General features: G+C 35.6%; 2 protein-coding genes across 2 annotated transcripts in view; one reads left to right on the top strand and one right to left on the bottom strand.

Annotated features, from left to right (window-relative positions):
- The window catches only part of LOC306846144 (tyrosine-protein kinase JAK1-like), an 830156-nt gene that overhangs the window by 802449 nt on the left and 736 nt on the right, over positions 1 to 26971 (bottom strand). The gene's annotated exons all lie outside the window — the stretch shown is intronic.
- On the top strand, positions 2827 to 26857 carry LOC306846145 (A-type potassium channel modulatory protein DPP6-like). The gene is made up of 23 exons (XM_079379278.1): positions 2827 to 2933; positions 3036 to 3110; positions 3268 to 3320; positions 3870 to 3951; positions 8197 to 8317; positions 12691 to 12845; positions 14103 to 14200; positions 15046 to 15172; positions 15464 to 15502; positions 15575 to 15682; positions 16350 to 16441; positions 16595 to 16642; positions 16716 to 16828; positions 19676 to 19729; positions 20854 to 20952; positions 21035 to 21104; positions 21557 to 21751; positions 21850 to 21904; positions 22552 to 22669; positions 22753 to 22811; positions 23892 to 23964; positions 24082 to 24155; positions 25293 to 26857. Exons 1-23 carry the CDS (start codon positions 2859 to 2861, stop codon positions 25440 to 25442), a joined length of 2133 nt encoding a protein of 710 aa, XP_079235404.1. The 5' UTR covers positions 2827 to 2858; the 3' UTR covers positions 25443 to 26857.

The raw sequence follows: 26971 nt of genomic DNA on the forward strand, positions 1-26971 counted from the left end.
TGTGTTTGAATTTGTCATCACATCATGCAGTGTGGTCAATTATTGCTCATCATTGTCTATTGGCTATTTTTGTCATTTAAATAACATAGGTTAATATATTATCTAATATGATTATATTATCATATCTTAATATATTAATTAATGGCATTGTAGTATAATATTACACCACCCAAATATGTATTTACCTCCTTTAATTTTTGGCGTCAGTGCAGGCTTGTTTATATTGACCGCTATGAAAAGTGATTATTGGCCTGCATAAAAAAAAATATATATATAGTTGATGACTAGACAATAATTTAATTCTAGACACTTCTTTGTGAAGACAGTGGCATATAATACAGGGAAATATTATGTTCTTTAGCCATATAAAAACAGTTGTAATATGCGTGGGTAAAATTTACCCTCTGGCGGTTTTAGGTATACAACGACCCCCGGCGGCTCTAGTGTTAAGTCAGACTAAAGTACATCTTTATGCAATTGCATAATTCTATAGAAATATCCAAGTGTACTGACAAATGTATTGACAAGAATGTGTAGTAAACTAAAATATACAAATTTTTATTAAAACGTGTTTATGTATGTCATGCATTTAAATATATTTGGAATTACACGTTTAATGAGGAAGTTGCAATTTAGTACAAATAAAATATATGAACTTTCAGTGTAATATTAAATAACACACAGTTAAGACTATATTCAAGTACTTCACATGTACTTTAGTTTTAGTCAACACATCAAAATAAGTGTACTTCTGTAAAGCATGTCAAAAGGTCATAAAAAAATTAAAAATGTACTTTAAAGTAAAACTTTAGATTATTGCAGAGTGTACTTTCCAAAAATGTAATAGTGTAAAGTGTCTTCAAGTGATAGTCAAGTATAATTAAGTACAATTGCTCTTTAAGTACAAGTGGCCATTTTTCATTAATATTACAATATCTGCAAGTACCTTTAAAAAAAAGATACTTTTAAGATTTGAAGCACACTATAAGTGTGCATTCAATACATTTAAACACACTTCTTTTTCACAAAGGAAGCTATTATGAGAACAAATTAACGGTAGGGTTCTCTGTCTCAGACTACAGTGAAAAGCAAGAAAAGCATAAGCACTTTAACTAACACTGGACTTCAGAAGAAGAGAAACTGTAACCAAGCGCTTCTGCTTGCTGTAGTGTTTTGCATGCTATCATTTCACTGAGGTTGTTCTGGTGTAGGTCTCTAATGCTAAGGCTTTTGTTGATGCTTTATTTTAGCTATTATTTTAAATTTCCTGTGTCTAAAATTTCAATCGATTTTTGGCAGGGTGAAGAATAGGGGTGTCCTTTGTTTGTCCTTGTTTGTGTTGTAAAGGTGCAGCCCTGGTGTCTTGTAAACCGTGCACAAGATGTAAATCATGTTTTGATCTGCATTTTGATTAATCATTTTTCGTTATTCTGCTGCTGAAAATGCGTTTGTTGATTTAAGGCTGTGTTTACCTCGGAGAAACAGCCCTATTATTCTCTCTGACATGCTCCACAACTCAGCATCGAGCCTTTTTAAAAGCGATCACTCGTCTGTATTATTTATCAAGGCGTGCGCTATCTGCATTCAGGTCTGGAGCAGACTTGTTTACCGGGGTAGGTATAACATTTACAGCCTGCATAAATAAAGAACGCCGTTGCCTTAGCAAAACAGGAACAAATGAGCCAATGCTTTAAAATGAGCTGGAAATAGGTTTTAAAGGCTTTACAAAAATAAACGAATGAATGTATGTGTATATGTGTGTGTGTGTGTGTGTGTGTGTGTGTGTGTGTGTGTATATATATATATATATATATATATATATATATTTATATCTCACACACTATAAAAGATCTGAAAAAAAATAATAATAATTTGATTAAAAGACATTGTACACACACACACACACATCTATCTATCCATCTATCCATCTATCACTCTATCACTCTATCACTCTATCACTCTATCACTCTATCTATCTATCTATCTATCTATCTATCTATCTATCTATCTATCTATCTATCTATCTATCTATCTATCTATCTATCTATCTATCTATCTATCTATCTATCTATCTATCTATCTATCTATCTATCTATCTATCTATCTATCTATCTATCATCTATCGTTCACCAGGACTTTTATTATTTATTTATTTTTTTTAAGCAAAAATACAGTAGTATGTTAAAAAACATTTTAATATATACTATTTTGTATTTTAATATTTGTAATCTATTTTAAAATTCTTTATTCTTGTGATGCAATGCTTAATTTTCAGCAGCCATTAATTCAGTCATCAGTGTGTAATATGTCATATGTATACAATTTATTAAGGACTAATATCATCAATATTTCATTATTAAGTTGTTCTCATAATAATTCATATAACTTCTGAATAGTCTCAAATTGAATGGTCAATCAGAACATCTCCCATTTCACGGAGTGCTTGTACTAAACACTGCTGAACACAACTTTACTACACTGATATACAGCTTCGAGAATATAGACAAGGAAAAGATAAATAAAAAGTAATTGCAATGTTTGTTTTTTCACTGCAGTCTGCACAAATATTAGAATAATGGGTGTTTGCATTATTTTGTCCATATATATATACTGTGTGTGTGAATTATTAATGATTAATTTATGTTTTTGAATGATTAATTATTAATTTGGTAATGTACAAGCCAGCGGAATATGATCCCAAAAGAAAGATTTATAGTGATAAAACACCTCTCTCTCTCTCTTTGTTCTGTGATAATGAGCAGCTGACTGTACTTGATATGTATTTCATGGATAATCATTTCTTCTTCTTCCTCTTCAAAGACACCGAGCTGCTGTACACTAAAAATGACAGGAATGTGATGAGACACAACGTGCTGACCAATACCTCCACGATTTTGGTGAAGAACACAACATTCGAGAGTTTCAAAAACCAGGTTCTTACCTCTTTGATTAACATCAAAACATACAGATGTGTTGTACTAAAGAAAAGTAACTTCAGAGCTAAAAGGCATGAACTTTTTTTTCTTTGCTTTCAGGGATCCTACAGACCGATCACATACAGAGTGTCTCCTGATCTAAAATATGTGCTGGTGGCCTACAATATTGTGCCAGTAAATGCTTCCTATTCTGATTTATAATGTGAAGAATCTAGCTATGTTTGTTACTCAAATCCTCTTATCTGTTGCATCACATCTCTTTGTAAAAGATGACACGATGTGCGACCGATAGCTTCTAAAGGCCATCTCGTTTCTTCTCTTTGTTCTACAGCTTTATCAGTACTCCTTCATGGCCTGTTACATCATCTGCAGCCTTGACTCTCCGTAAGTCTTGTTGTTGAGACTGAAATCCTTCCACATTCTCACCACTTTTTCTTTTACTGTCATCTCGCCTGAGCTTTTCAGAGAGGACAGAGCCATTGTGGAGAACTGAATTGTGGGTAGCACTGCCACCTAGTGTGTTTCCTAAGAACTGGTGTCATTTCCTCACAGCGGTGCAAATATAATTTTGTCCTCAGAGTCGTTCTCCCTCCCTCCAGGCTAAATTATTAATTTAAGTGTAGCCTTAAACATTGCAAGGGATTTCAGATTTTGACCCACCAAATACATCAACATGATAATTGTATAGGATACTATGGTAATTAGACTTCAAATAGGTTAAACAAGCAGACACACACCTTTCTCATTCAGCTCACACACACTTTCACGCTCTCCGTCATTCTAACAGACACATATGAGACTATTTGACCTTCTCTGGTGATGCATTGCAATACATTTCATACATGAATGCAAAGAAGCACACACACACACACACACTCTCACACAAACACAGTCGTCCTTTAATGGTTTTGAGATTGGTTTGTTTTTTGACAGAGAGAAAGTGGAGCTGACCCCTAATGAGGTGCAGAGCACTGCACTGCAATACGCCAGCTGGGGTCCCAAAGGACAGCAACTGGTAAGAGAATCACACACACACACACACACACTCTACCACCGATGAGTCACTGAAAAAATATGAGGCAAACTTTAAAAAGAAAAACTACAATTAAATACCACAAAACACAAACACAGTTATAAGAGATTGGTTTAATATGTAGCCTTTCTGTATAGCATGACATTCATTATAACATTAATAAGTGGAGCATGTAACAGGTTGAGAAAAATGTCATCAGACATGCAATATGCATGTTTACTGCTCAAACATGTTAAATATTAATACCATTCAATTGTACAAGTGAATACATGCAAATATTGTGTACATGTGTATATATACAAGATTATTATTTCTTTCAGTATTTTATATTGTTTTCCTGGAAAAGTGTGGGTTTTATTAAAACATACATGCAATGACCATCATGATCAAATCCTGGTTTGCCTTGATCCACTGGTTGTGATAGAAATATAAAGAAGCCCAAATCCACACTAATCTTTAGAAAACAGAGTGTTTTAGGCTTTCAGCTCAATTTGACTTAAACACTAAAGTAAAACAGCTCTTTTTTCGCGGTGCTAGAAGAACATGGATGTGTCATACCTGAGCTGTAAATAGTAATTGCTTCTATAAGGCAAGTATATATATTTTAGTGTAGCTGTAACTAGTCACTATTTCACAGTAAGTCACAATAAACATTTTTACTTAGGATGCAATAAACTGATCAAAAGTGCTACTAAAGATTTCTGTTTCAAAGAAATTACATTTAAATTCTTTATTCACCAAAGAAACCTGAAAAAAGTATATTTTCCCCAAAAATATTAAGCAGTTGCTATATGTTGATAATGATAGAAAATGTTCCTTGAGAAGCAAATCATAAGAATGATTTCTAATGCATCACGTGACAATGAAGTCTGGAGTAATGATGGTGAAAATTGAAAATGAATAAATTATATATAGAAAGCAGGTACTTAAATTAGAATAATAAATTACAATATTATTGTTTTATTTAATTTATGATCAAATAAATGCAGCCTTGGCTTCTTTCAAAAACATTACAAAATGTACCATCCCCAAACGTTTGAACAATAGTGTATCTTATGAAATTAGCACTATAAAAAGCACTAGTTGGAAAATTTGAAAATATTGTTTAAAATAATTTTACATGACGTCTCACTGCTTTATATTTTGTATTAACTACCCACATGTCCATAATCTTGCTCAACATTTAAATGATAATTGTGGATCAAATAAAGAAGTGTGAATCATCACCAGAACAGCACGGGATCTAGAGATGTGAGCTAAGCATATAGCATGTGGTGCTGGCAGAGATAAAGCAGGACCTCTAGTAAAGCAGTGGCAGATGGCAGCAGCATGACACAACCCCATTTCAAAAGAGCTGATTTTAGTTTCTTTCTGACCTTAATTAGCGCCGTTTGGTAGGGCAAGAATCACTGTTACTCTTACCAAAGTTAGGGTTAGAGATTCAAAGAAACCCCTAACTAAGTGTAGCTTTTAAACGTTTTAAAGGGGTAGTTCATCCAAAAAAAAATCTGTCATCATTTATACACCCTCACATTATTCCAAAACTAAATGAGTTTCTTTCTTGTGTTGAACACAAAAGAAGATATTTTAAAAAATGTTGGTAACCAAACAGTTGCTGGTAGCCATTGACTTCCATTGTATGGAAAATAAATAATAGTATAGAAGTCAGTGGCTTCCAGCAACTGAACATTCTTCATAATATTTTCTTTTGTGTTCAACAGAAAAGAGAAATTCATACAGGTTTGTACCAACATGAGGGTTTACATCTCTTTAATCCTCATTCTGTACTGTCTGTGCTATAGATGTGAATCATGTAAATGGCTTGTTGAGAAAGGGTGTACTGTCACTGTTTTACTTTATGATTTTCATCCGGCAGACAATAAAATGGGCAAAAAAATCTGAACCCAAGGGCGTCACATGTGTCTTTCAGTGTTTGTCATGGGTGAACAAGAAAAACACAGACACAGGAACATTACTGTGTTTGTATTAGTACTGTAGTCTGTTGTTTTTGTATCAAAATCGTCTGTTATCAGTCAACACAAGAAGTGCGATATAATCCAAGCTCAGATTATTTTTGTTTGCCTGCAAACACAAACTCATATATGGCACTGCACTGTATTGTTATAATCATACACAAATACATATTTGTTTTTGTGTGTTATAAGCAAAGCACACTTGCTCACTTACGTGTGTGTGTGAGCGGAGCATCAGGTGTGTAATTTTCCGGGCGCCCGTATGCTGCCCTGCGCCTCTGTGACGCCTCCGGCAATTAGTTTTCCGTGACAGAGCAATCAGCAGGGGTCTGCGTAGCCAGAACCTACACTGAAGGTCACATCTCAGACTCCTCCGGGGGGAAGAGAGCACGAGAAGGATCAAAATGGCGCTCATGGATGAGCGGAGATAGAGATGTAGAGGAGGAGTTGCTGTACATCACAGGTGTGATGGAGGAGAACGTACACACAGCGGGACGGGGGCCAGAGTGTAGACACATGCCATTGGCTTCGTCCCAAACCTACCGAACCACCTCGCTGTCTGCTGTCTATATGGCAGCTGCCTTCTAAAGCTCAAAATTGCATTGCATCAGTGTATAATGCATTACATCATGAACAAGATGAAGGATTATTAATGCATAAATCGATCTCAGAATGCCAACAATTTCTGACACGGTTTTCCATGTACTGAAAGATTTTAGAGCTGCATTTAATACAAACATTTAAAAAAAAAGTATCTTTCAAAAAATACACTGTTAACACTAGTTTATTTAATTTCGTCCACTAATGTCCAGCAGTCGACACACATGCATAATAGGAGAATTATGAACTTTTATCTTTTATTTATATATATATTATTAACTTTGTTTGATAACATTCTGTGGTGGGAAAAAAAAGCCTAATTCTTTTCTATTACCAAGGCAAATTTCATAGCTAGCTAGCATTTTTCTTCCACATCTAATGTGTCATATCAAACATGCTATGTTTGATGCTTGATGTAAACTAACATTTGAACAAATTTCTTTTGGACAGAATTGTTGGTTGTGGAAGGAATGATTGAATTCAAGTTTATTTGTATAGCGCTTTTTACGATACAAATCGTTGCAAAGCAGCTCTACAGGAATTTAAGTTTCCACAATATATTTATATATTGCAGAACCTTAATATGTTTGACTTCTGGCAAATGATGCCAGAAGAGACTGAAAATTGATAAATCATGTTTCACAATAAACATTACAAATATTTATTTCATATAAACTGGCACTGAAAAGTTGGAAAAATGAACGTTTCCAAGTTTCCAACAAAAAAGAAAGAAGTTAGGAAAGTGAATCTGTTGTACCAGATGAAAAGTGCTGTTCTAAATTGAATTGAATTGGGACATTGTAAAACTCTCTTCCTTTTAATGACATACTGTTACATTGTAGCTTATTACCATTTTTGTTTTTAACAGTTTTTTTTCTTCAGGCATGGTCTGTTAGATTTGCATGAGTTAATACAGCATATTTGTCTGTGATTTTGGCTGCTGAATAAATCCCACCAGAGGTTTTCTCACAAACATTACCTCTCCCACAGCTGTCAGTCATCCTGCAGACAGTCTGCCACCAACCCTAAGTACTGTAGCATCACACAACATCGTAAATCTTCACTAGAGATGTGTGAGATGTTACAACACATATATAATCAAATTTAGTGTAAATTGATCATTTAAAAGATTTTTTTCTCCATTTCAGTGTTAGTATAGTCACTCAGTTTTGCTTTTGTATAACAGCTTAGTGACCTTGGTATGCAGCTGAATACTTTACTGTTAAATAAACTTTTCATCATTCATACAAAGTGCAGATATGTTGATTTGTCCAACAGAGCGCAACAGTGACCACATTTTTCCAGCAGCTTTGTTCCTGGAAGTATTTTCCCCTTTTTTTTCTCCATGTGCATGTCAAAAATTCTCCATTTATTATTTTTGTACCTTGAACCACATTACAACATTTGAAAACTTGAATAAAAAGAGCCAGATACAAAGTCTTTACATTCGGAACTGAAATACTCTCTGTAATATAAATCCATGAGTGTACGGCTTTCATTTGTAAGATGCAATATATTTGAAACTTATTGTAAAATGTTCAGAAATGTATCAATATCAGTGCTGTTGCGCTCTAAAATTTTTCAGTTTCAAGAGTTACTTTTGTCTGGTTTGACATGGTCTTTCCAACAATAATTCGTTCTTCTTTCCTGACAGATTTTCATATTTGAGAATAACATCTACTACAAAGCACAAGTGAACAGCCCATCAATCCGTCTGGTGTCCACAGGCAGTCTGGGGGTCGTATTTAATGGACTTGCTGACTGGCTCTATGAAGGTAAAACCCATAAGCATGAATAATAAAAACCCCAGAGGGTTGTGTGCATGTAATAAAAGAGCAGAAGTGATTGTGAGTGTCTGATGTGTTTAGGCTGGGTGGAGATTCTGTTTATTTGTATACAGTGTCTCATCCATCTCTCTGACTCAGCACATTTCTTCTCAAGTTATATGAATATATGATTTTTTTTTTTTTTTTAAATGACATTGCTGTATGGAAGCAGAATAATGACGGTAGCTTTTGTAACATAAAGCATGTTGAATTCCACAAATCGAAAAAAAGATCCATTGCTTGCATTTTAATGCATTGTATTTCCAGGGCTTGCATTTTTAGGCTCTGAAATTTAACATAGTTGTTTATTTAAGCTGTGAATATTTCAATTCAACATATTTCACACACATTTTCGTAATTAAAAATTCAATAATTCATATTCCCCCTTCCAGAATTCACTTCCAAAATATTCAGTCTGTTTAAAAATACGATGTATAATATTTTGGTCATTTTATTTCACTTTCCAAATTCGCTGTCACAAATTCAGTGGTTAAAATTCGGCAGAAAATTGAGCGTTGCACATCCGGGACACGCAAGAATAGCAGTAGAGCACCGATGCATGATCTTCAGCTGATGTCAGCCGCTCACCAGCAGGTGGTGCAAGCGACTGTTGATGAAGGACATGTGTGGATCAAGTCATTCATTTACAAAAACTGATTTGCAGAAATGGAGCAAGCGCTAAGTAGAAGTTTTGATTATCGGGGCCAGTATAAACGTGGAAAAGCTGATTGTTTGTATGTTTAATTCAACATCTTTGCTGTTTCCCGTAGCCTACATGTAAGCAGCTTTCTCTACTACAAAGGAGATTTTAATGCTCTTTTACCCAACGCTGAAGTACAGAACTAACATTACATCTGAGGAAGACATATATTGCTTTCGGTTGCTTGGTTTCTGTAACTTTGTATCATGGCTTGTGTGACTCTGTGCTGTAATACTGGGGTTCCCCTCATACGTCACACTCCAGGCAGGGTTTCTGCAGGATTTTTAAGCTCAAATTTAAGACTTTTTAAGACCTGCACAAATAAAATACCATATGAGCGGGGTAGAAAATACTAAGTTTGCCTTAGGACTATGTTCATTTAGACTTGTGTTTTTTTCTTTCTCTATTAGCAATATCAAGTGTTTGCTTACACTCAAATTCACCCACACAAATTTTCCTGGCTTTATGCGGTCTGCAGTGTGGGAATTCTGCCTGATGGAAAAAAACATCTTACAGAAAGCTTTTTAGAGTCATTTTCAAGATATTTTATCCATCTGGCAGTTAATTGTGGAAGATTGAAATGCTGCTGGTTAAAATTGAAATGACCTTGGTGACATCAGCTGAAAAGGAAAGCCATTTTAGAGGCAGAGCGAGTTATTACATTTTGATGAAATATTACAAAAAAAATTTTTTTTCCTTTGAATCACTTGCACCATAAGACCAGCAACATGCATTAAGAAAGTAAATGGGGTCAAACTGCATGTTTGTGTGTATGAGCAGAAGTAAAGCAGGTCAGCAGCAGCTCGTTTATCATGTCTCTTCATCAGGGTGTGTCGCTGAGCCAGTATAATCCACTAAGCAGTTCGAAACTCCTCTGCATCTGTATTAAATCTCCACTAGTTTTTAAGTTTATGTGCTATGTGTTATAACACACATCTGTGTTATGTTGCAGTAATGTGCGCACACTTGAAATATGGACACTTTTATTATTGAAATGTGGGAAACCGTTTACTAAAATAAGATTTTGTCATTGCTCCACTAGAATGAGTGAGGAAAAGAAAAAAACTGAAATCATGTAAACTTTTAAAATTATGAGCCATTATGTGGTGTTCAATCATTAAATGTGTATATAAAGTAGGACTTGCACAAATAAACACTTTACTACATAGTCGAGTCAAATGTGCCTGATGTAAATAATAGTTTGCATTAACCTAGTATTGCTAATTTACACATTAAAAAAGTATCACAAAAAAGTAAGCAGTGTTTTCAATGCGGATAATAATAAAAAATGTTTCTTGAGCAGCAAATCAGCATATTAGAATGATTTCTGAAGGATCGTGTGATATTGAATACTGGAGTTTGATGCTGAAAATTCAGCTTTAATCACAGGAATAAATATTAATTCAAATTATAATAATAATTTCAAAATTGTACAGATTTTATTGTATTTTTGATCAAATAAATGCAGCCTTGTTAAACAGAAGAGACTTTTATATCTCAGATTTTTCCAATCAAGTCAGTCAGGCAAGCCAGTATTATACTCTTGATTAATTAATTTTTATGTAATTTTGATCAGTTTTTCTCCTCTGGGCTCTGGATGCTCTTTGTTTGATGAGCACATCTATTTTTGAGTCATGTCAAACATGCTGTTAAGGGTGTAAAATCACTGCTCCTCCGCTGGGCCGCAGGTCTCTCTCACTCCCTCAGGATGAGTGATTCCTCCAGAAACACGTGCAACCCTTTACTTGACTTAACCTTTGATTTACTTCCTTCATCTGTGGCTTTAGTTGTAATGAGAATGTTATTTCTAGCATGTTGGGGGTAATAAACTCGATGCATTTGTTTTTCATAGTTTATACAACTGAAGATTATACAATTTTTTTTAGGCTCTGTAGTTCTGTTGTTCCTGCTGTATGAGGGCACATTGGCAGCGTGTTTGATTATGACACATGCTGAACTATTGTATGCTGGTAATGGGTTTTAAAATAAATTAACATCTCAGTCTGAGGCCTTAGTCACATGCTCTTACAACGTCCGTTCATTCTCTGCTGTGTAAAGACTTCTACTGCCACCCTGTGGTCTCACATTTCTTGACAGATAGCATTTAATCAGAACAGCCTTGGTTCACGTAGGGAATCATTTAAATTTTGTAATTCCTGTAACATTAAAGAAGATATTTTGAAGAATGTTTAAGCTGCTTCTTTCCATAAAACAAAAGTGGATGGTAATATGAAACTATGAGTAAAATAAACCATTTTATTGTGTTTTCATGTTATGTTTATCAACTTTTGTTGTATGGAAAACTGTGTTGGTATCCTTAAGTGAAAACTACTACAAATAGCTTTTGTACTGGAAAAAATAAATAAAATTAAATAATATTAGATGAAGCCCTGAAATTTACTAAAACTAAACACTGAAATTAATCTGTATAGAAATATTAAAAGCACATTACAGAGCTATTAAAACTTTAGCTAAACTAAAATTAAAATTAAAACTTAAAATATAAAAATAAAAGCAAATAAATACTATAAAAGCATATAAATATTGCTAGAATGAAATATTAAAATGAAAAATGCACATTACAGAGCTACTAAAACTTAAATTAAAATTTAAATAAAACTAAAAAGTATCAAATAAATACTATAGAGTATGTAAATATTAGTAAAAAAAAATGACTTAAATTGACCAGCACATTATAGTTACTAAAACTTGAAATGAAAATGAAGAAAATGTAAAATAAAAACAAATACATATTTTAAAAGTATTTAAATGTTACTAAAATAGCACTGACAGAAGTTCTAAACAAAGTTCTAAGTTCTCATTTGGTGTTTCACAGAAAAGCATTTGGGTTTGTATTGACATTTAAATTGAAAAAAAAAAAAAAGACATTTTTAATTATTGGATGAACTATTCCTCTAAAACTTTGGAGCCATGGTGCAGTGGTTAATGTCCCAGGTGCTCATGTTGGTGATGCAGGTTTGAACAGAACAATTATTCAAATATCTATTGGCATCTGTAGTCATCAGGGCTTATATTTATAAATGAATTTCTGTTTAAATCATCAAGCAGATTGTTGCTTTTAATGCCACAATTTGCATAGTAATCTATGCAAATGTGTTGAATAAGACCTATTCTTGCGCCAAAAAGTAAATAAACAAGCAAACAAATAAAACAATCCCTGTCAGTGTTGTTCTTGTCTAGGTTACGTAATGTCTTATTGAGCTCTAGAGGTCCAGTTTGCAGTGTTACAGAGTCATATTTTACATTCCCTCGTGCGACGGCCGCTCTGTTCCTCCTCCAGCTCTCGGCGTCAGCTGTATGGAGTGATGGATGAGACTCTCGAGGCAGCAGCCTACAGGCAAATGGATGCAATAAATCACACACGCTGTTTTTGCACATGTTGCACTTATATATTTCGCGGCGTGTCCGCTGTCTCTGCCTGCGTTTGCTTGAAAGGATATTTAATCCTTTAACACATTAGGATCTGACAGAGATGCGGTCACCACGCAACAAAGCTTTACAGGACATGCGTCACTTGTTTGTGTGCAGTGTAGACTTCCTTTAGTATAAAGCTTGAGTTTTGTGTTTAATTCACTCGTGCTTCATTTGTTTGTGTTCACAGAGGAGATCTTCCACAGTCACATCGCTCACTGGTGGTCACCAGATGGTCTCAGACTGGCGTATGCCACCATCAATGACACCCTGGTGCCCAAGATGGAGATACCCATGTTCACAAACGCGCTGTATCCCAGCGGACAGGAGTACCGCTACCCTAAAGTAAATCTCCGCAGCTTCTTTTTATGATCAAACCAAGGCTTGGTTGTGTGTGTGTCCGTATCTTCCAGTGTCTCTGTAACCTTGAAATGGGGTCTGATGGTTACTGTTGTCTTGAGTGACATTTAAAGGGACAGTGCGCCCAAAAATGAGAAATCTATCAAGTTTTTCCAAACTGTAAGACTTTGGTTTATCTTCAGAACACAAAAGAAGGTATTTGTTATATCCTCTCATTGTTTTAGTTCATCCATTGAAAGTTGACCAAAATTTTCAAGCTTGAAAAAGTGAATACATTGTAAAAGTAATCCATGTGAATCAAGTGGTTTAATCAGCATTCTGAAGAGACCTGATCTCATTATATGATGAACACATTCAATTTAGGCTTTTATTATGTTATTCACATATATAGAGCACATCAAATTTGGTCAATAGAAGCTCTTTAATGCTTGCTTGATGCTCGAGAACAAACCTCATTGCTCCTCAAGCGTCTAACATGCACACGCTGCTTCAATGGATGGATAAAAATTATAAGAGAATATTAAAAATCATTTTGACAATGAACGAAAGACTTCTTTGTTGGAGCGACATGAGGGTGAGTAAATGATGACAGATTTTTAATTTTTGTGTGAACTATCCCTTTAAGCACTGTAGTGACGTAACTAAATCAGGTTTTATAATAGTTATGGCAAGCTATAACTGTCCATCTGCATGTTTATCCTTTTATGCAACATACCTAATTTATTCAGTTGCCAGACAGATTTTTTTCCAAAAGCAGCTTACAGTGCACTCAAAGTATAGCCTACATTGTGAATTGAACCCATGACCTTTGCAGGTGCTTTACCAGTTGAACTTTAATGGAACAGATGAAAATAGTTTGCACACAATATATTTTGTGGTGTTTGTCACAAATGATTCTAAAATCATGCAGTTTGAAGGGATAGTTCACCCCAAAATGAAAATGTTGTCATCATCTACTCACCCTCAAGCTGTTCCAAACCTGTCTGAGTTTCTTTCTTTTGTTGAGCACAAATGAAGATATTTTGAAGAATGCTGGTAACCAAACAGTTGACAGCAACCCATTGACCCATAGTATTTTTTTCTATATAATGGAAGTCAATGGCTTCCTGCAACTGTTTGTTTTCCAACATTCTTCAAAATATCTTCATTTGTGCTTAACAGAAAAAAAGAAACTAATTTTCATTTTTTTTAGTGAAATACCCCTTTAAGGGTCCCGTGATGAGATCTCTGTTGTCTCTGTAGGCTGGGGAAGAGAACCCTGATATCTATTTGTCAGTGGTGAGTCTGAACGGCCCTTTACACACAGTGAGGATGAGGAAACCAGAAGACCCCAGAATCAGGTGAAGATCTGTCAGCGACCACACAACAGCATGCTTTATCATGCTCATCTGTTGCATTGGGGAGTTTACAGTGACCCCAAAACGTATTTGGAGCTTTAAAATGTCAAACCAAATGGCATCTAAAAAATTATAGTAAAACCTTTAAAAAAACTAACTTCACTTTTCTATATTATTTTTTGGGCTGACTTTTGACAACCATTTTTTTTTTGCTTTCATTTTGACAATATGCACTACCATTCAAATATTTGGGGTCAGTAGCATTATATTAATGTTTTTGAAAGTCTGCATTTATTTGGTAAAAATACATAAATGTGGTTGTTTATGGTTATTTATTCCTGTGACGCAAAGCTGAATTTTCAGCATCATAACTCCAGTCTTCAGTGTCACATGATCCTTCAGAAATCATTTTAATATGCTGATTTGTTGGTCAGGAAACATTTGTTATAAATAATGTTGAAAACATTTGTGCTGCTTAATATTTTTATGGAAACCATGATAGATTTTTCCAGGATTCATTGTTGAAACAGCATTTATTTGAAACTGTAACATTATAAATATCTTTACTTTATTTAATGTCCATTCTGAATAAAAACATTTCTTTAAAAAAATACTTTTGTATGATATTGTATCTCTTTAACAAACTCTGTAAACAGGCTACAGTCAGACTAATGGACTGCATTACTCGACGGAAGAAATGGCTTTAAGAAAAGCTTTTTAGAGCATTTTTGAATTAAGCTAATGATTAAAATCCATTTTGCCCAAACACATTTACCCACAAAAAAAGTACACAGACTCAATTTGACACAGTTTGAAGTGCTATTTTAACCAGCTTCCCTCTTTTGTAGGAAAGATTACTACATCACCATGGTGAAGTGGGCAACCAGCACCAAACTAGCAGTAAACTGGCTGAACCGAGCGCAGAACAACTCTATCCTGACCCTGTGTGAGGCCACCACAGGCATCTGCACAAAGGTACACCAGCACACACTTAATTATCTCTATTGTCCATGTTTTATAATAATGCTTAAGTCGTTAAGACTGTAAAATGACACAAATGAAAGTGTGAGAATTACGTCATGACCTTTAATTTTCCAGAAAAGGCTGCAAGGGTGACAGCGCCTATTGTTGCATCCAAATGTATTAAAATGCATGTCAGTTCAATGAAAGAAAAGATTAGTCAGTGCTTCGGCTGTATATAAAGGACTTTGTCGAACAATAGGAGACATACAGAGAAAAAACAATAATCTGTCGGTGTGTTTTCAGAAACATGAAGATGAGAGTGACAGCTGGCTTCACAGACAGGTGAGTCACGCATCACGAGTGTGGGATGTGTGTGTAAGAGTGCTGCTCGAATGTTCGTGAATCTCTCTGCAGAACGAACCCCCGCTGTTCTCCAGAGACGGATACAGGTTCTTCTTCACCCGAGCTGTTCCACAGGGCGGCCGAGGGAAGTTCTTCCATATATCCATGTCCACTTCCCAGGTGAGCTGTCACTGAGAAACTACACGCTACTTATGAAGGTTTAAAGTATAGTTCACCCAAAAATGAAAATTTGCTTTTAATTTACTCCATCTAAGATGTAGGTTTCTTTTTTTCTATAGTAGGACAGTAAAGTAGATTTTTAGCTGAAACTGTGGTCCTTGGTGATTCATATAATGCAAGTCAATGGCTGCATGGTGCTTGAGAGTAAAAAAAAAAGGATCACGAAATTTATACCTGTGGTTCCTGGCAATATATTGAGTTCTTACAAAGAAACTGAACATTAGTTACAACATCATTGTCTGTAATCCATAGATGAACCAGTTCATCAAAAAGAATCGGTTCAAAAGAATGATTCGTTCGTGAACCAGACATCACTCGGGACTGTTTGCCTGAGGCTATGGATTACATAGGTCGTAATGTTTTATCTTGCCTGATGTGCTTTTTCTGGTGCGTAAAGTGAAAGCCATTGACTTGCATTTTATGAATCACAAAGGACCATGTTTTCAGCGGTTTAAAAATCTTCTTTACTGTTCTACTGAAGAAAAAAAGTGACCTACATCTTGGATGGCCTGAGAGTAAATGAACCGCAAATTTTCATTTTTGGGTGGACTATCCATTTAACAGAATTTTGAAGGTAAGAAGTGACTTCCTGTTGTTGTTTTTTTAGCCCAACAGCAGCACAGACACGCTACAGTCGCTAACGTCAGGAGACTGGGACGTGACGGAGATATTAGCCTACAACGAGGACACCAAACTTGTGTAAGCTTGTGTGATCGGCAGCATTCGAAAGACCCAGATGCTGGATTCTATTCATATTGTCAATAAAAATGTCAAAAAATAAAATAAAGCAATATGCCATTATCCGCTTTTGTAACATTAAAATGGTTATCTGTAATAAAAATGTCTTTGCAGATATTTTCTGAGTACAGAAGATGATGCAAGACGGCGCCACCTCTACAGGTATGACAGATGATGTGACACACACACTGATGTAATTGATAAGCATTGCACTGATGACGTGTTGTTTCTTTAGTGCCAACACAACAGGATCCTTCAACCGCCGCTGTCTTTCCTGTAATTTAAGCTGTGGATACGTCAGTGGATCATTCAGTCCAGATGCTAACTACTTCCTTCTCAACTGCAAAGGTTTAATGCTTTTTCTATGCAAAACATCTGTAAATATCTTGTCTTATGTTAAAGATTTTTTAACAGATTTGTTTTTTGTATTCAAAAGTATTTTTTTTACTAGAATTATTTATTTTACCCAAAAAAAGCCTTTGTTGAAGAGTTAAAAGCTATGAACCAAACCAACTAGCAATACGTGAAGCAAAGCACTGCAAACTTGGATTTGAAGCAAATAAATATTTGAAAATTAAACAAAAATACAAGATTAAGTACTTAACGGCTTTGAAGAAAAGAATGAGTCATGAATGAATCCCATCAGTCATTTCAAATGACAAAATCAAATCAAATAAAAAAACAATGATGTTTGCAAGCATAGTGAGATTCTATTACATCATTTAGTTTCCCTAAAAAGAAAATTAATGTGAATGTGAATGCTCCATAGGGAAATTCATTTTTGCAATAACTGATAAACCTTTAAAGACAGACCTGTTGTGAGCTCCAGGGTTGTTAATCGAGTGTATGTGCTTCTGTTGGACCCATCTGTTTGCATTAATTCAGCTTAGTTTTAAATGAATCAGTTTAGTAGTGAAAAACTATATTACCCATGAAGCTGTACAAAAAATTCCACCAATTAGAGAGTCACGGTGAACAGAGCTCCGCCCACTCCCTTGAAGCACGCAAATGAATCAAGTCTCCCTATGCACTCAAAATATTTAAATATTTGTATGTATATTAATATTTTGCAATGAACTTAAAATATATTGTTTCTGTACAACCTAATACTTCTATATTTCACCATTTTTAATGTGATTATGTCATTTGCAATGGTTCATGGGATTGTAGTTCTTTCCCTCATTGAAATCATTAAGTACACAGTGATGTAACTTGGTCTTTTTGTCCCGTTTTCATTTACTTTTTTGCGTCAAGTAAATGCTATGTTGAGTTTCTGCTCATAACTGGCTGGTTTGGTTCATGGCCTGTAACACTTTTTTTTACATCCCTATGAGAAAAAAAGAAAGAGAAAAAATACTTACGGAACCAACAACGTTGAAAAAGTGGACGGGTACTAATGCACTCTATTACATGGTTTCTCTACAATTCTGATTGGTCAGTTGCTGATTTTGATGCTATATAATTGACTGTTGTTGTAAGAAACCAATTTTCTACATTGCTATATTGCTAGCTTCATATCTAATATCCTTTCATACATAATAGAATAGTCCATATTTTATCCTATTGAAATGGATCGTTCCACAATAATAGGCAATACGCACTATTAGACCAGAAATAAAATGGGATATAAAGTCAGTGTTTCAATCATTTTTATTTTTTATTTCTAATTTGATCTTCTCTTGACGTAACCGCTCACTGCCGAGTGTTTGGCTCAGTGACTCTGGCTGATCTGAGTGTGTTAGTCATGGCATCATTACCCTGCTGTGTGTTTTATCAACAATAAAGGCTGGTTGCCATGGTCACTGATCAGTTTAGCAGGGTCTGTTGAGCACAAGGAAAGGTCAGTGTTTGTTATTAATTAGATGAAGTCAGAGCAGAGTCTTATGCTCCCTGCAGCATGATGCTTCTCCAGACCTCAGCACAGAAAGAGCAGTTCTTGTCAGTTCGTGTGCAGTTGATGCATCCCACCTGTTGTGTGGATCAAACCAAGCATTGATAGCAAAGGTCAGCTTTAGGTGTTGTATAATTATTCCATGTTTAGTGATCCAAAAGGGGGGTTGATGAATTCCTAAAAAAACCCACAAAACCAGCTTTGAAAACAGCTCATCTGATCAATAATTACAGTCAGAACAATTTGTTATAATAGAATTTCCAGTACTTTAATTCGGCAAGGATGTATTAAATTGATCAAAGGTGACAGTAAAGACATTTATAATGTTACAAAATATTTCAGTTTTTAAAAATGCTGTCCTTTTGATCTTTTTTTCATCAAACAATAAAAAAGTATCATGGTTTCCACAAAAATATGAAGCAGCACGAGTATTTTTAACACTCATAAAAATAAGAAATGTTTTTTTGTTTTTGATTTCTGAAGGATCGTGTGACACCGAAGACGATAATGATGCTGAAAATTCAGTTTTGTTGTACATTTAAATTATATTAAAATAGAAATATAATATTTCACAGTATTACTGTATTGTTATTTCTGGTCAAATAAATACAGGTTTGGAGAGACTTATTTAAAAAAACAATTAAATATATATATATATATATATATATATATATATATATATATATATATATATAACTGAACCCAAACTTACAGTAGTGTACATTAATTGTATATCACAATATTCTTAACACTTTGGTCAATAATGTTATAGATCATGACATACAAATTTTATAGAAACTTAATTTAAAAAGCTACTACAAAAATAATGGTCTTTATGATCCTTTCCAAAGTATCAATAATTTGAATTGAAATATTATTTTATTTAGCCAGTCATTTACATTGCAGTGAAACTGCTTCATACATAAAAAAAAAATACTTCCAGGTTTTATTGTCTACCATTTTATTATTTTAGCCGAGTATATCTGTATATTGTCCATGTGTAGGTGCATCTTTGCTAACTTGCATGAGGCCAGACATTTAATTAACATTACAAGATGCTAGGATGCTATCCTGGCCAAAAATCACCCACTTTGGAAGAAATCATCTGAGCGATATATAAAGTGGTTACATGCCATTTAGAGATGTGTTTTACCTGAAATAGGTTATATTTCACATACATCATAACTCACACAATATGTATAGTGTAGTGCTCAGATACACAAGGAAGCCCAGCATGCTTTTGTGAGATGGGATGACATGAATGCATATGCTGTCAGACACTAATCTTGTGTTTTTGCGTGCAGGTCCCGGTGTGCCTCACACAGCCGTGTACAGCACCAGAGACGGAGTGTACGAGAGTGAGTCCTCAGTCTGTTACTGCATTAAACACTATCAGCAGGTACAGACACACCATCACATTCACTTTATCAGCTCTGCACCCAAGAGCTTGTTTCTCTGGAAAGGTATATCTCACCCCGAGGACACGATAGAAGACCTGGATATGTGCTCTATCAACGGTGTTCGAAGGTTAAATGTGTTTGAAGATAAACGCTACACAAAACACCTCAAATGTGAGATAAAGATTTATCGAATTGTGTCAGATGAATTGTTTGAACACCATGTCCCCAGGTTGAGCAGGTTTAAGAGTGTGAGCAGAGACAATGGAGAACGGCTGTGTGTTTAGCATAATTAGCGGTGATTATCATCGGCCTCTTGGGGAAAGAGGAAGCAGGACAAAACAGACTGATCCTTTGCTTTAACTCGCTCTTGGGATTCACAGCAAGTCGTGTGTTTATTTTGACGCCCATATTAAGAGATAACAGTATTTTTACACCAAGAGGTCAGGGTTTAGCTGGTTAGCATGACCCTGTTAGCCCCTGCTGGTAATTGTTGTAGCTACACCATTCTGGGTGGAAAATTGCCTTTTCTCAATGTTAACATTATGTCAATGTTTTCTGATGAAACAACCATACAGTATCATTAATATTTTATTATATTATAGTAGATTTTTTTTTTTTTTTACCAGTGTACTTTATTACTAGCAATAATGTTTGGGGTCAGATTTTTTTTGTTTTTTTTTTAAAGAAATTAGTACTTTTATTCAGCAAGGATGCATTAACTTGATCAAAAGTGACAGTATAATGTCTCTACCAAAAGATTTCTAGTTGAACAATTTTTTACTTTTTAATTTGTATTCAACAAAGAATCCTCAAAAACATTATCATGGTTTCCAAAAAATATATTACGCAGCACAACTGTTTTTAATATTAATATTAAAATAAAACATGGTAATAAAAACAGGAATAAATTACATTTTAAAATAGATTACAAGAGAAAATAGTTATTTCGTACTGTAAAAATATTCATATGAGCATAAGAAACTATCAAAATCATTAAAAGATCTTACTACCTCCAAACTATGGTATATTTTATGGTGGATAAATACATCTCTCTGATTATTTCCTGTATGTGATTCTCTCAGAGCTGCTGGATGTGGAGCTCAATGAGCAGTTGAACACCACTGTGAACAACACTCAGATGCCCAAAGTAGAGTACAGAAAGATCAACATAGATGATTACTGTGAGTATCTTACAGCAAACTCCCCGAGTCAGTTTTCAGAAATTTGATGATTTTCAAAGTACCTTTCCCATCATTTGCACAGGTCTGAACATGCAGATCCTGAAGCCAGCGGGGTTTATAGACACTGCTCACTACCCCTTACTGCTGCTGGTGTAAGTGATTCACACACACAGAATAACTGACACATGATCCACACCAACCACACAAGAACACAGCGGATTAGTCCAGCAAAGACCGGACTAAAAACAGTAAACACTAAAGCTGTACTAACGTTTTTTGCTTATTGTGGCTACATCAGTGCTGCTGTTGCTGTGTGAATTTGCAAAGCTGTTTGCAAAGATTTTTTTTTGCATTGTGACATTATTTTGCTCCATTCTGGCTCTCATTACATATATACAGTTTACATATACAACGTTTTAGGTACATAATTTGTGAAACGTGACCCAGATATTTCATCATAACATTCACCCAGTGGGTTTATTAGAAATCATATAAAAACAAAATAGAAGCTTAGTTTTGATATAGTGAATGTACTGTGGTATTGTTTTGAGGCTTTTGTTCCTCCAGCATGGCAGCTTCTGACGTGTTCGATGTACTCTGGTAGGGACGGCACCCCCGGTGGTCAGATGGTGACGGAGCAGTTTCAGGTGGACTGGATCACGGTGCTGGTCAGCTCCTTCAACACCATAGTCATTTGTCTGGACGGCCGCGGCAGTGGCTTTCAGGGCACAAACCTCCTCCACCGCATCAAGAAGAAACTGGGGGAGTTTGAGGAGAGAGATCAGCTGGAAGCTCTTAGGTCAGATCATCCACATGAACGACTCTAAAACTACAGCAGCATCAGTGCTCAGAGAACACTTTACCTCACGCTTACATCTGTTCTGTGATTCTCTGCAGAGTGATATCACAGCAGCCATACATTGACAGCTCAAGAATTGGAGTTTATGGAAAGGTGAGTTTACCTGGTGACTGTTGGGGAATGAGTGTAGTGATGCTACTAACTTAACTGCATTTTTTGAGTATTGTGACAATAGCTGAGTTGTTTACATAATAGTGATTTTTTTTTTTTTTCAGTCAAAAACTATTTTTCCAACAAATAGTGAGATAGCATGGCAAAACGCTTTTATCTCACATTAGGCCTAGGTATTTTAGTTTTATATACAAATTTAAAAATTTGTATTAATATTTTGAATTTTCATTTTTAAAAATTACTATTTAGTTTTAATTTGTTTTTGTTTTTATTTTCATTTTTGTGCTTCAACTTATTATTTATATTTTATTTTAGCTACATTATAAATGAACAAAAATAGTTTTAGTTTACTATAATAACCCTGCACGGAAAGCATCATTACATTCTGATGAATGATTACAAAGAAAACATTTAGAGGATCTGGAACAGCATACAGTGAGGATTCATTCAAAAGAAAAGCCGGAACACATAGTAAGAGTCGGTTTTGATTTCATGTTCCCTTCAGGAGGTCTGTATTGTTGAATTAATATTATTTTCTCATGATGAAATTGTACCATGTGATGTTTGATTGTATCATTCAGCATCATTTATGTTCCTGCATCTCTAATAGCCAGTTTTGTGTGCTTCAGGCATATGGAGGATACCTGGCCAGCCGACTATTACGCTCAGATGAAAATCCAAATATGTTTAAATTCAAAATCAAGTGTGGCACGGCCATCTCTCCCATCACTGATTTCTCTTTATACGGTATGATGTCATATCCAGTGTTTGATGCCTGTCAGAATAAAATGGTCTCATTTCAGTGTTACTCATGATCTTCTGTTCCACAGCTTCTGCGTTTTCTGAACGCTATTTAGGACCACTGCAGGCCAGTAAGAGAGAATATGAGGTAATGTACTGTAACGTGAGATGGTTGAGGGTCAGCTCAGACAAATCTGTTATCAAGCAGGATAGTAGCTGATTACATGTAATCTGAATTATGAAATCAGATCCCAAATATTAAGTACTTGTAGATCATATTCTTTTAAAACGTTAAAGGTGCACTAAGCGATTTTTGCCAAACGATGTTGATATTTGAAAGCACCAAAACAAACACGGCCATAGCCCAACAGGACCTCGTCCCTATTTTGAAATCTCCGCCCCACATGCACGTACACAACCCTGGCATTAGGACAATATCAAGGCAAAATCAGCGTTACTCAAAAACAACGCAACCTCGGCATCCGATTCGAGCCCTTCCCGCTCCTTGAGTTCTCTCCACCGCTGGAAAGCTGCGCCAGTCCTACTTCTTACCTGATCGTAACCCTTCTTTTTAATGTTTTGTTTCTCCGATATTTTCCTTTTTTTCATCTTCCAGTTCCCTCTATCTATAGTCGATCTACTAATATCCGTCGTGTACACTCAAATCAAGCGCTCTCTTCTCTCTAGTGTTACAAGACAAGCCCCTTACTGCTGATTGGCTGCAAGTGTGTTTTGGGACATGGTGCAACACTGTGGTCAAAAGAGTTCTTCAAAAATCACTTGGTGCACCTTTCATTTAGATTACGGTGATTTATTATGGATTACAATTTAGTCACACAATGGCATTAAATTATTTATAAATTGCCGCCTTGTTTTTTTCACGTGATGCAAGGATTCCCAAACTTTTTGTCAGTCCAAACTACTTTGACCTAAAATATCTACTTGAAGACCCCTGAGATTTCAATAATTTCAACTCATTTGCAAGTTCGCTGATGTCGATTAATGGTCATATATTTTATTTCTCTTTTTTTCAAAACAATAATCCCATTTAAATCTATAAACAAGTTATATCCAAAAGTAATCAAAAAGTAGTCAGAATACATTACCTAAAATTAGTAACCTTGATTACATTACTGAGTATAATTTGTAGTCAGTAACCGACTATGATTTTTAATTAATCTTGCCAAGACTCTCTCTTGCATATGGTGTTGGCTTGTATTTTTTTCAGATGGCGCGTTTAACAGACCACATGGAGCAACTGAGGGACAAAAAACTTCTGATAATTCACCCCACGGCTGACGGTACCCTTGATTTAAACAAAGCTTCTTGTGCTTAACTTTATTTCTTAAATACATGCTTTTCTTTCATTTGTTTAACTGGCACTGGATTGTGTGTAACATTTCTTTCTGTTCACACAGAGAAAGTCCATTTCCAGCACACGGCCAAATTCATCACCCACCTGATAAATGAGAAAGCTAATTATACATTACAGGTAAGAGCTGATCAGCCGCTATTTAAAGCTCTCAGCTATTGACTCTTACATTTCTGAATTATTTAACATCTTTTTAGTGGTGTTTGTTGCATCACTATTACTGTTACATATACTGATCTGAACAAAACACTAACACTATTATTACAAATCAAGAACTCATCCTGTTCCAGTTGTGCTGTAGACATGAATGACACCTCAAATCATGTGGCTCACTGAGGAGAGACGTGATATTTTTACTCACTTCCTCACAACACCTTAGCAACTGCATAGAAACACATTACAAACCACTTAGACACCCTAGCGCCTACATAGCAACACATTTAAAACCACTCAGACACCCCAGCAACATGTTAAAAAACACTCAGACAGCCTTAACAACCAGATAATAAGATGCTAAAAACACTCATACACACTTAGCAACATGAAAAACACACTCAGACACCCTAAACAATCGGATAGTAACATTATGAAACAATCAGACACCCTAGCAACATGTTAAAACACTTAGACACCCTAGCAACATGAAAAACACACTCAGACACCCTAAACAATCGGATAGTAACATGATGAAACAATCAGACACCCTAGCAACATGTTAAAACACTTAGACAACCTAGCAACATGAAAAACACACTCAGACACCCTAAACAATCGGATAGTAACATGATGAAACAATCATACACCCTTAGAAATGTTACAATCAGACACCCTAGCAACATGTTAAAACACTCAGACACCCTAGCAACATGTTATAAATCACTCGGACACCCTAGCAACATGTTAAAACACTCAGACACCCTAGCAACATGTTATAAATCACTCGGACACCCTAGCAACATGAAAAACACACTCAAGACACCCTAGCAAAATTCAAAAAACACTAGGACACCCTTCACCACATAGTAACATGCTAAAACACCCTAGCAACATGCACACAAAAAAACACTCGGACACCTTAGCAACCACATAGACAAGTGCTAAATACCACTCAGAAATAAGCAACGAATTGTGGACTGTTATGTTGATGTGTATGAGAGATTTCTGAATGAAAGCAGGATATTCTTGCTTTCTCTCTCTCAAATTAATGAGGTAAAATGATTTGTTCTTGAGTGAATGAGTGTTTTGCTTGTCTGTCAGATCTACCCAGATGAAGGCCACTTCCTCCACTCGAGAGAGGCGCAGCTACATCTCAGTCAGTCGCTGGTCAACTTCTTTGAGGAGTGTTTCAGACCCCCAGAGATACTGACTGAAGACAAGCTGGAGCAAGACAATGAGGATGATGGTTAAAGTTCTACTCAGATCCAGCACAAGCCAGCTTACAGCCCAATATGCAAACTCCTCCCCTCCACCCTACCCTCCTCCATCCCCGTGGTAGTTCTGATGGCTTCTCCTGAGCCTCTGCATGGACCACGCCCCTCAACTCTGATTGGCTCATTGGCTCCAGGAAAGAATCTGAATGACTTGGTGATACAAGAACCAGTGGAGGTACATGATGAACCATTTCATTCTCACAGCACCACACGAGCAGTGCGAGAAAACCAGCTGGACGTGCGTGATTCGGTCAAAACTCTTGCTTGTGTTCTATAATTCATGCATTGCTGACAGAAAGCTTTAAGAGACAACAGCACAATATACAGAAGAACGATCGGCCTGAATTAAAAGCTGCAGATTTACTCAATAGCATTATTTTCCCTGCTGCGTAACGTTCTGATGAGTTCAAACCAGTTTAGGTCCTTTATCTGGGTATAAATGTCCCTGTGAACTCATTTGTTTCTGTCGTCAATGTCATCGTTATCGGGCCTATTCATGCTGAATGAATTTGCGCGAAATACTTATAAAACCATTTCACGTGTCAGTTGATTGTGGTAATTTACATTAAACAATTATTGGAGCTGAACAAATGTGCATAAATCATATACATCATTTATACAGGAATTAGTTCTGTGCATTTCATGAGGCTATTTGTTCATCAAATGTGCTACTGTAAAACGGTTGTTTAAAGTCAATCAATTGTTGTAAGTATCCATATCAGCGTCCGCATGTCGGCACAATGGCATATTGTTCATTTGTGAATCGGCCCATTCCGAAAAGGACGGTCTTAAGTATTTCATTTTTTTTTTTTTTTTAGTGGAGCTGCAAATGTCTATGGATATTCATTTAGTCACTGTGCCTTATTGGAGTATACCTGCTAAAGACAGGCAGTCCATGAGGTAGGATGAATAATTTATGGAAAAAATTTATGGGGGAAAAAAAAAAAACCCTTAAAGTTTTATGTTATCAAAGAGAACCATGCCGCAATCCTGCCAAGAACATTTTCTTTACAGTCCTGTGTACTAGTTGAGTTGTAAAATAATCCAGTAGCTTAACTGTGAATACAGAATTCATAGGACTAGCGTCTTTGGGCAGGTCTGTGTTTTGTTTGGGGTTTTATGTCATACGTGGTTACAAAGGTCTTTGAAGAACGTTTTTCATAGAATATATTTTCTTGCTCTATAATTTGGCATGGTGGCAAGATGGTTTCCTTTGTTTTAATGTATCTATTTACGTGTCGTTACTTTTGACAGCTTGAATGTTCCTGTGGTTCCACTGAATTTATTGTTGTAAGTGAAATCCTGTCTTGTAAGCAGAGGCACTGATGTGTAAATTACAACTGTTTTGGTCCCTACTTGTGTGTACCTTGTACATAAAGCATTTTGAAAGCTATTTTGTTTGTTTCTTCATATACTGCAAGTTTCCATATGGCTGCATTTATTGAACAAGTAGTTACAGCGTTTTGTTTTAGCCAATCCAAATATCATGCAAGTTCCTGCAATAGC

This window comes from Barbus barbus (assembly GCF_936440315.1).
Source record: "Barbus barbus genome assembly, chromosome: 26".
NCBI classification, from domain to species: Eukaryota; Metazoa; Chordata; class Actinopteri; order Cypriniformes; family Cyprinidae; genus Barbus; species Barbus barbus.

Bases quoted from the DNA above. Each gene is read 5' to 3' on its own strand.
- LOC306846145 (XM_079379278.1), top strand. From the start codon at position 2,859: ATGAGACACAACGTGCTGACCAATACCTCCACGATTTTGGTGAAGAAC. The intron at 19,730-20,853 runs GTGAGTCCTCAG...TGATTCTCTCAG, and splicing joins CAGAGACGGAGTGTACGAGA to AGCTGCTGGATGTGGAGCTC. The intron at 21,905-22,551 runs GTGAGTTTACCT...TGTGTGCTTCAG, and splicing joins GAATTGGAGTTTATGGAAAG to GCATATGGAGGATACCTGGC.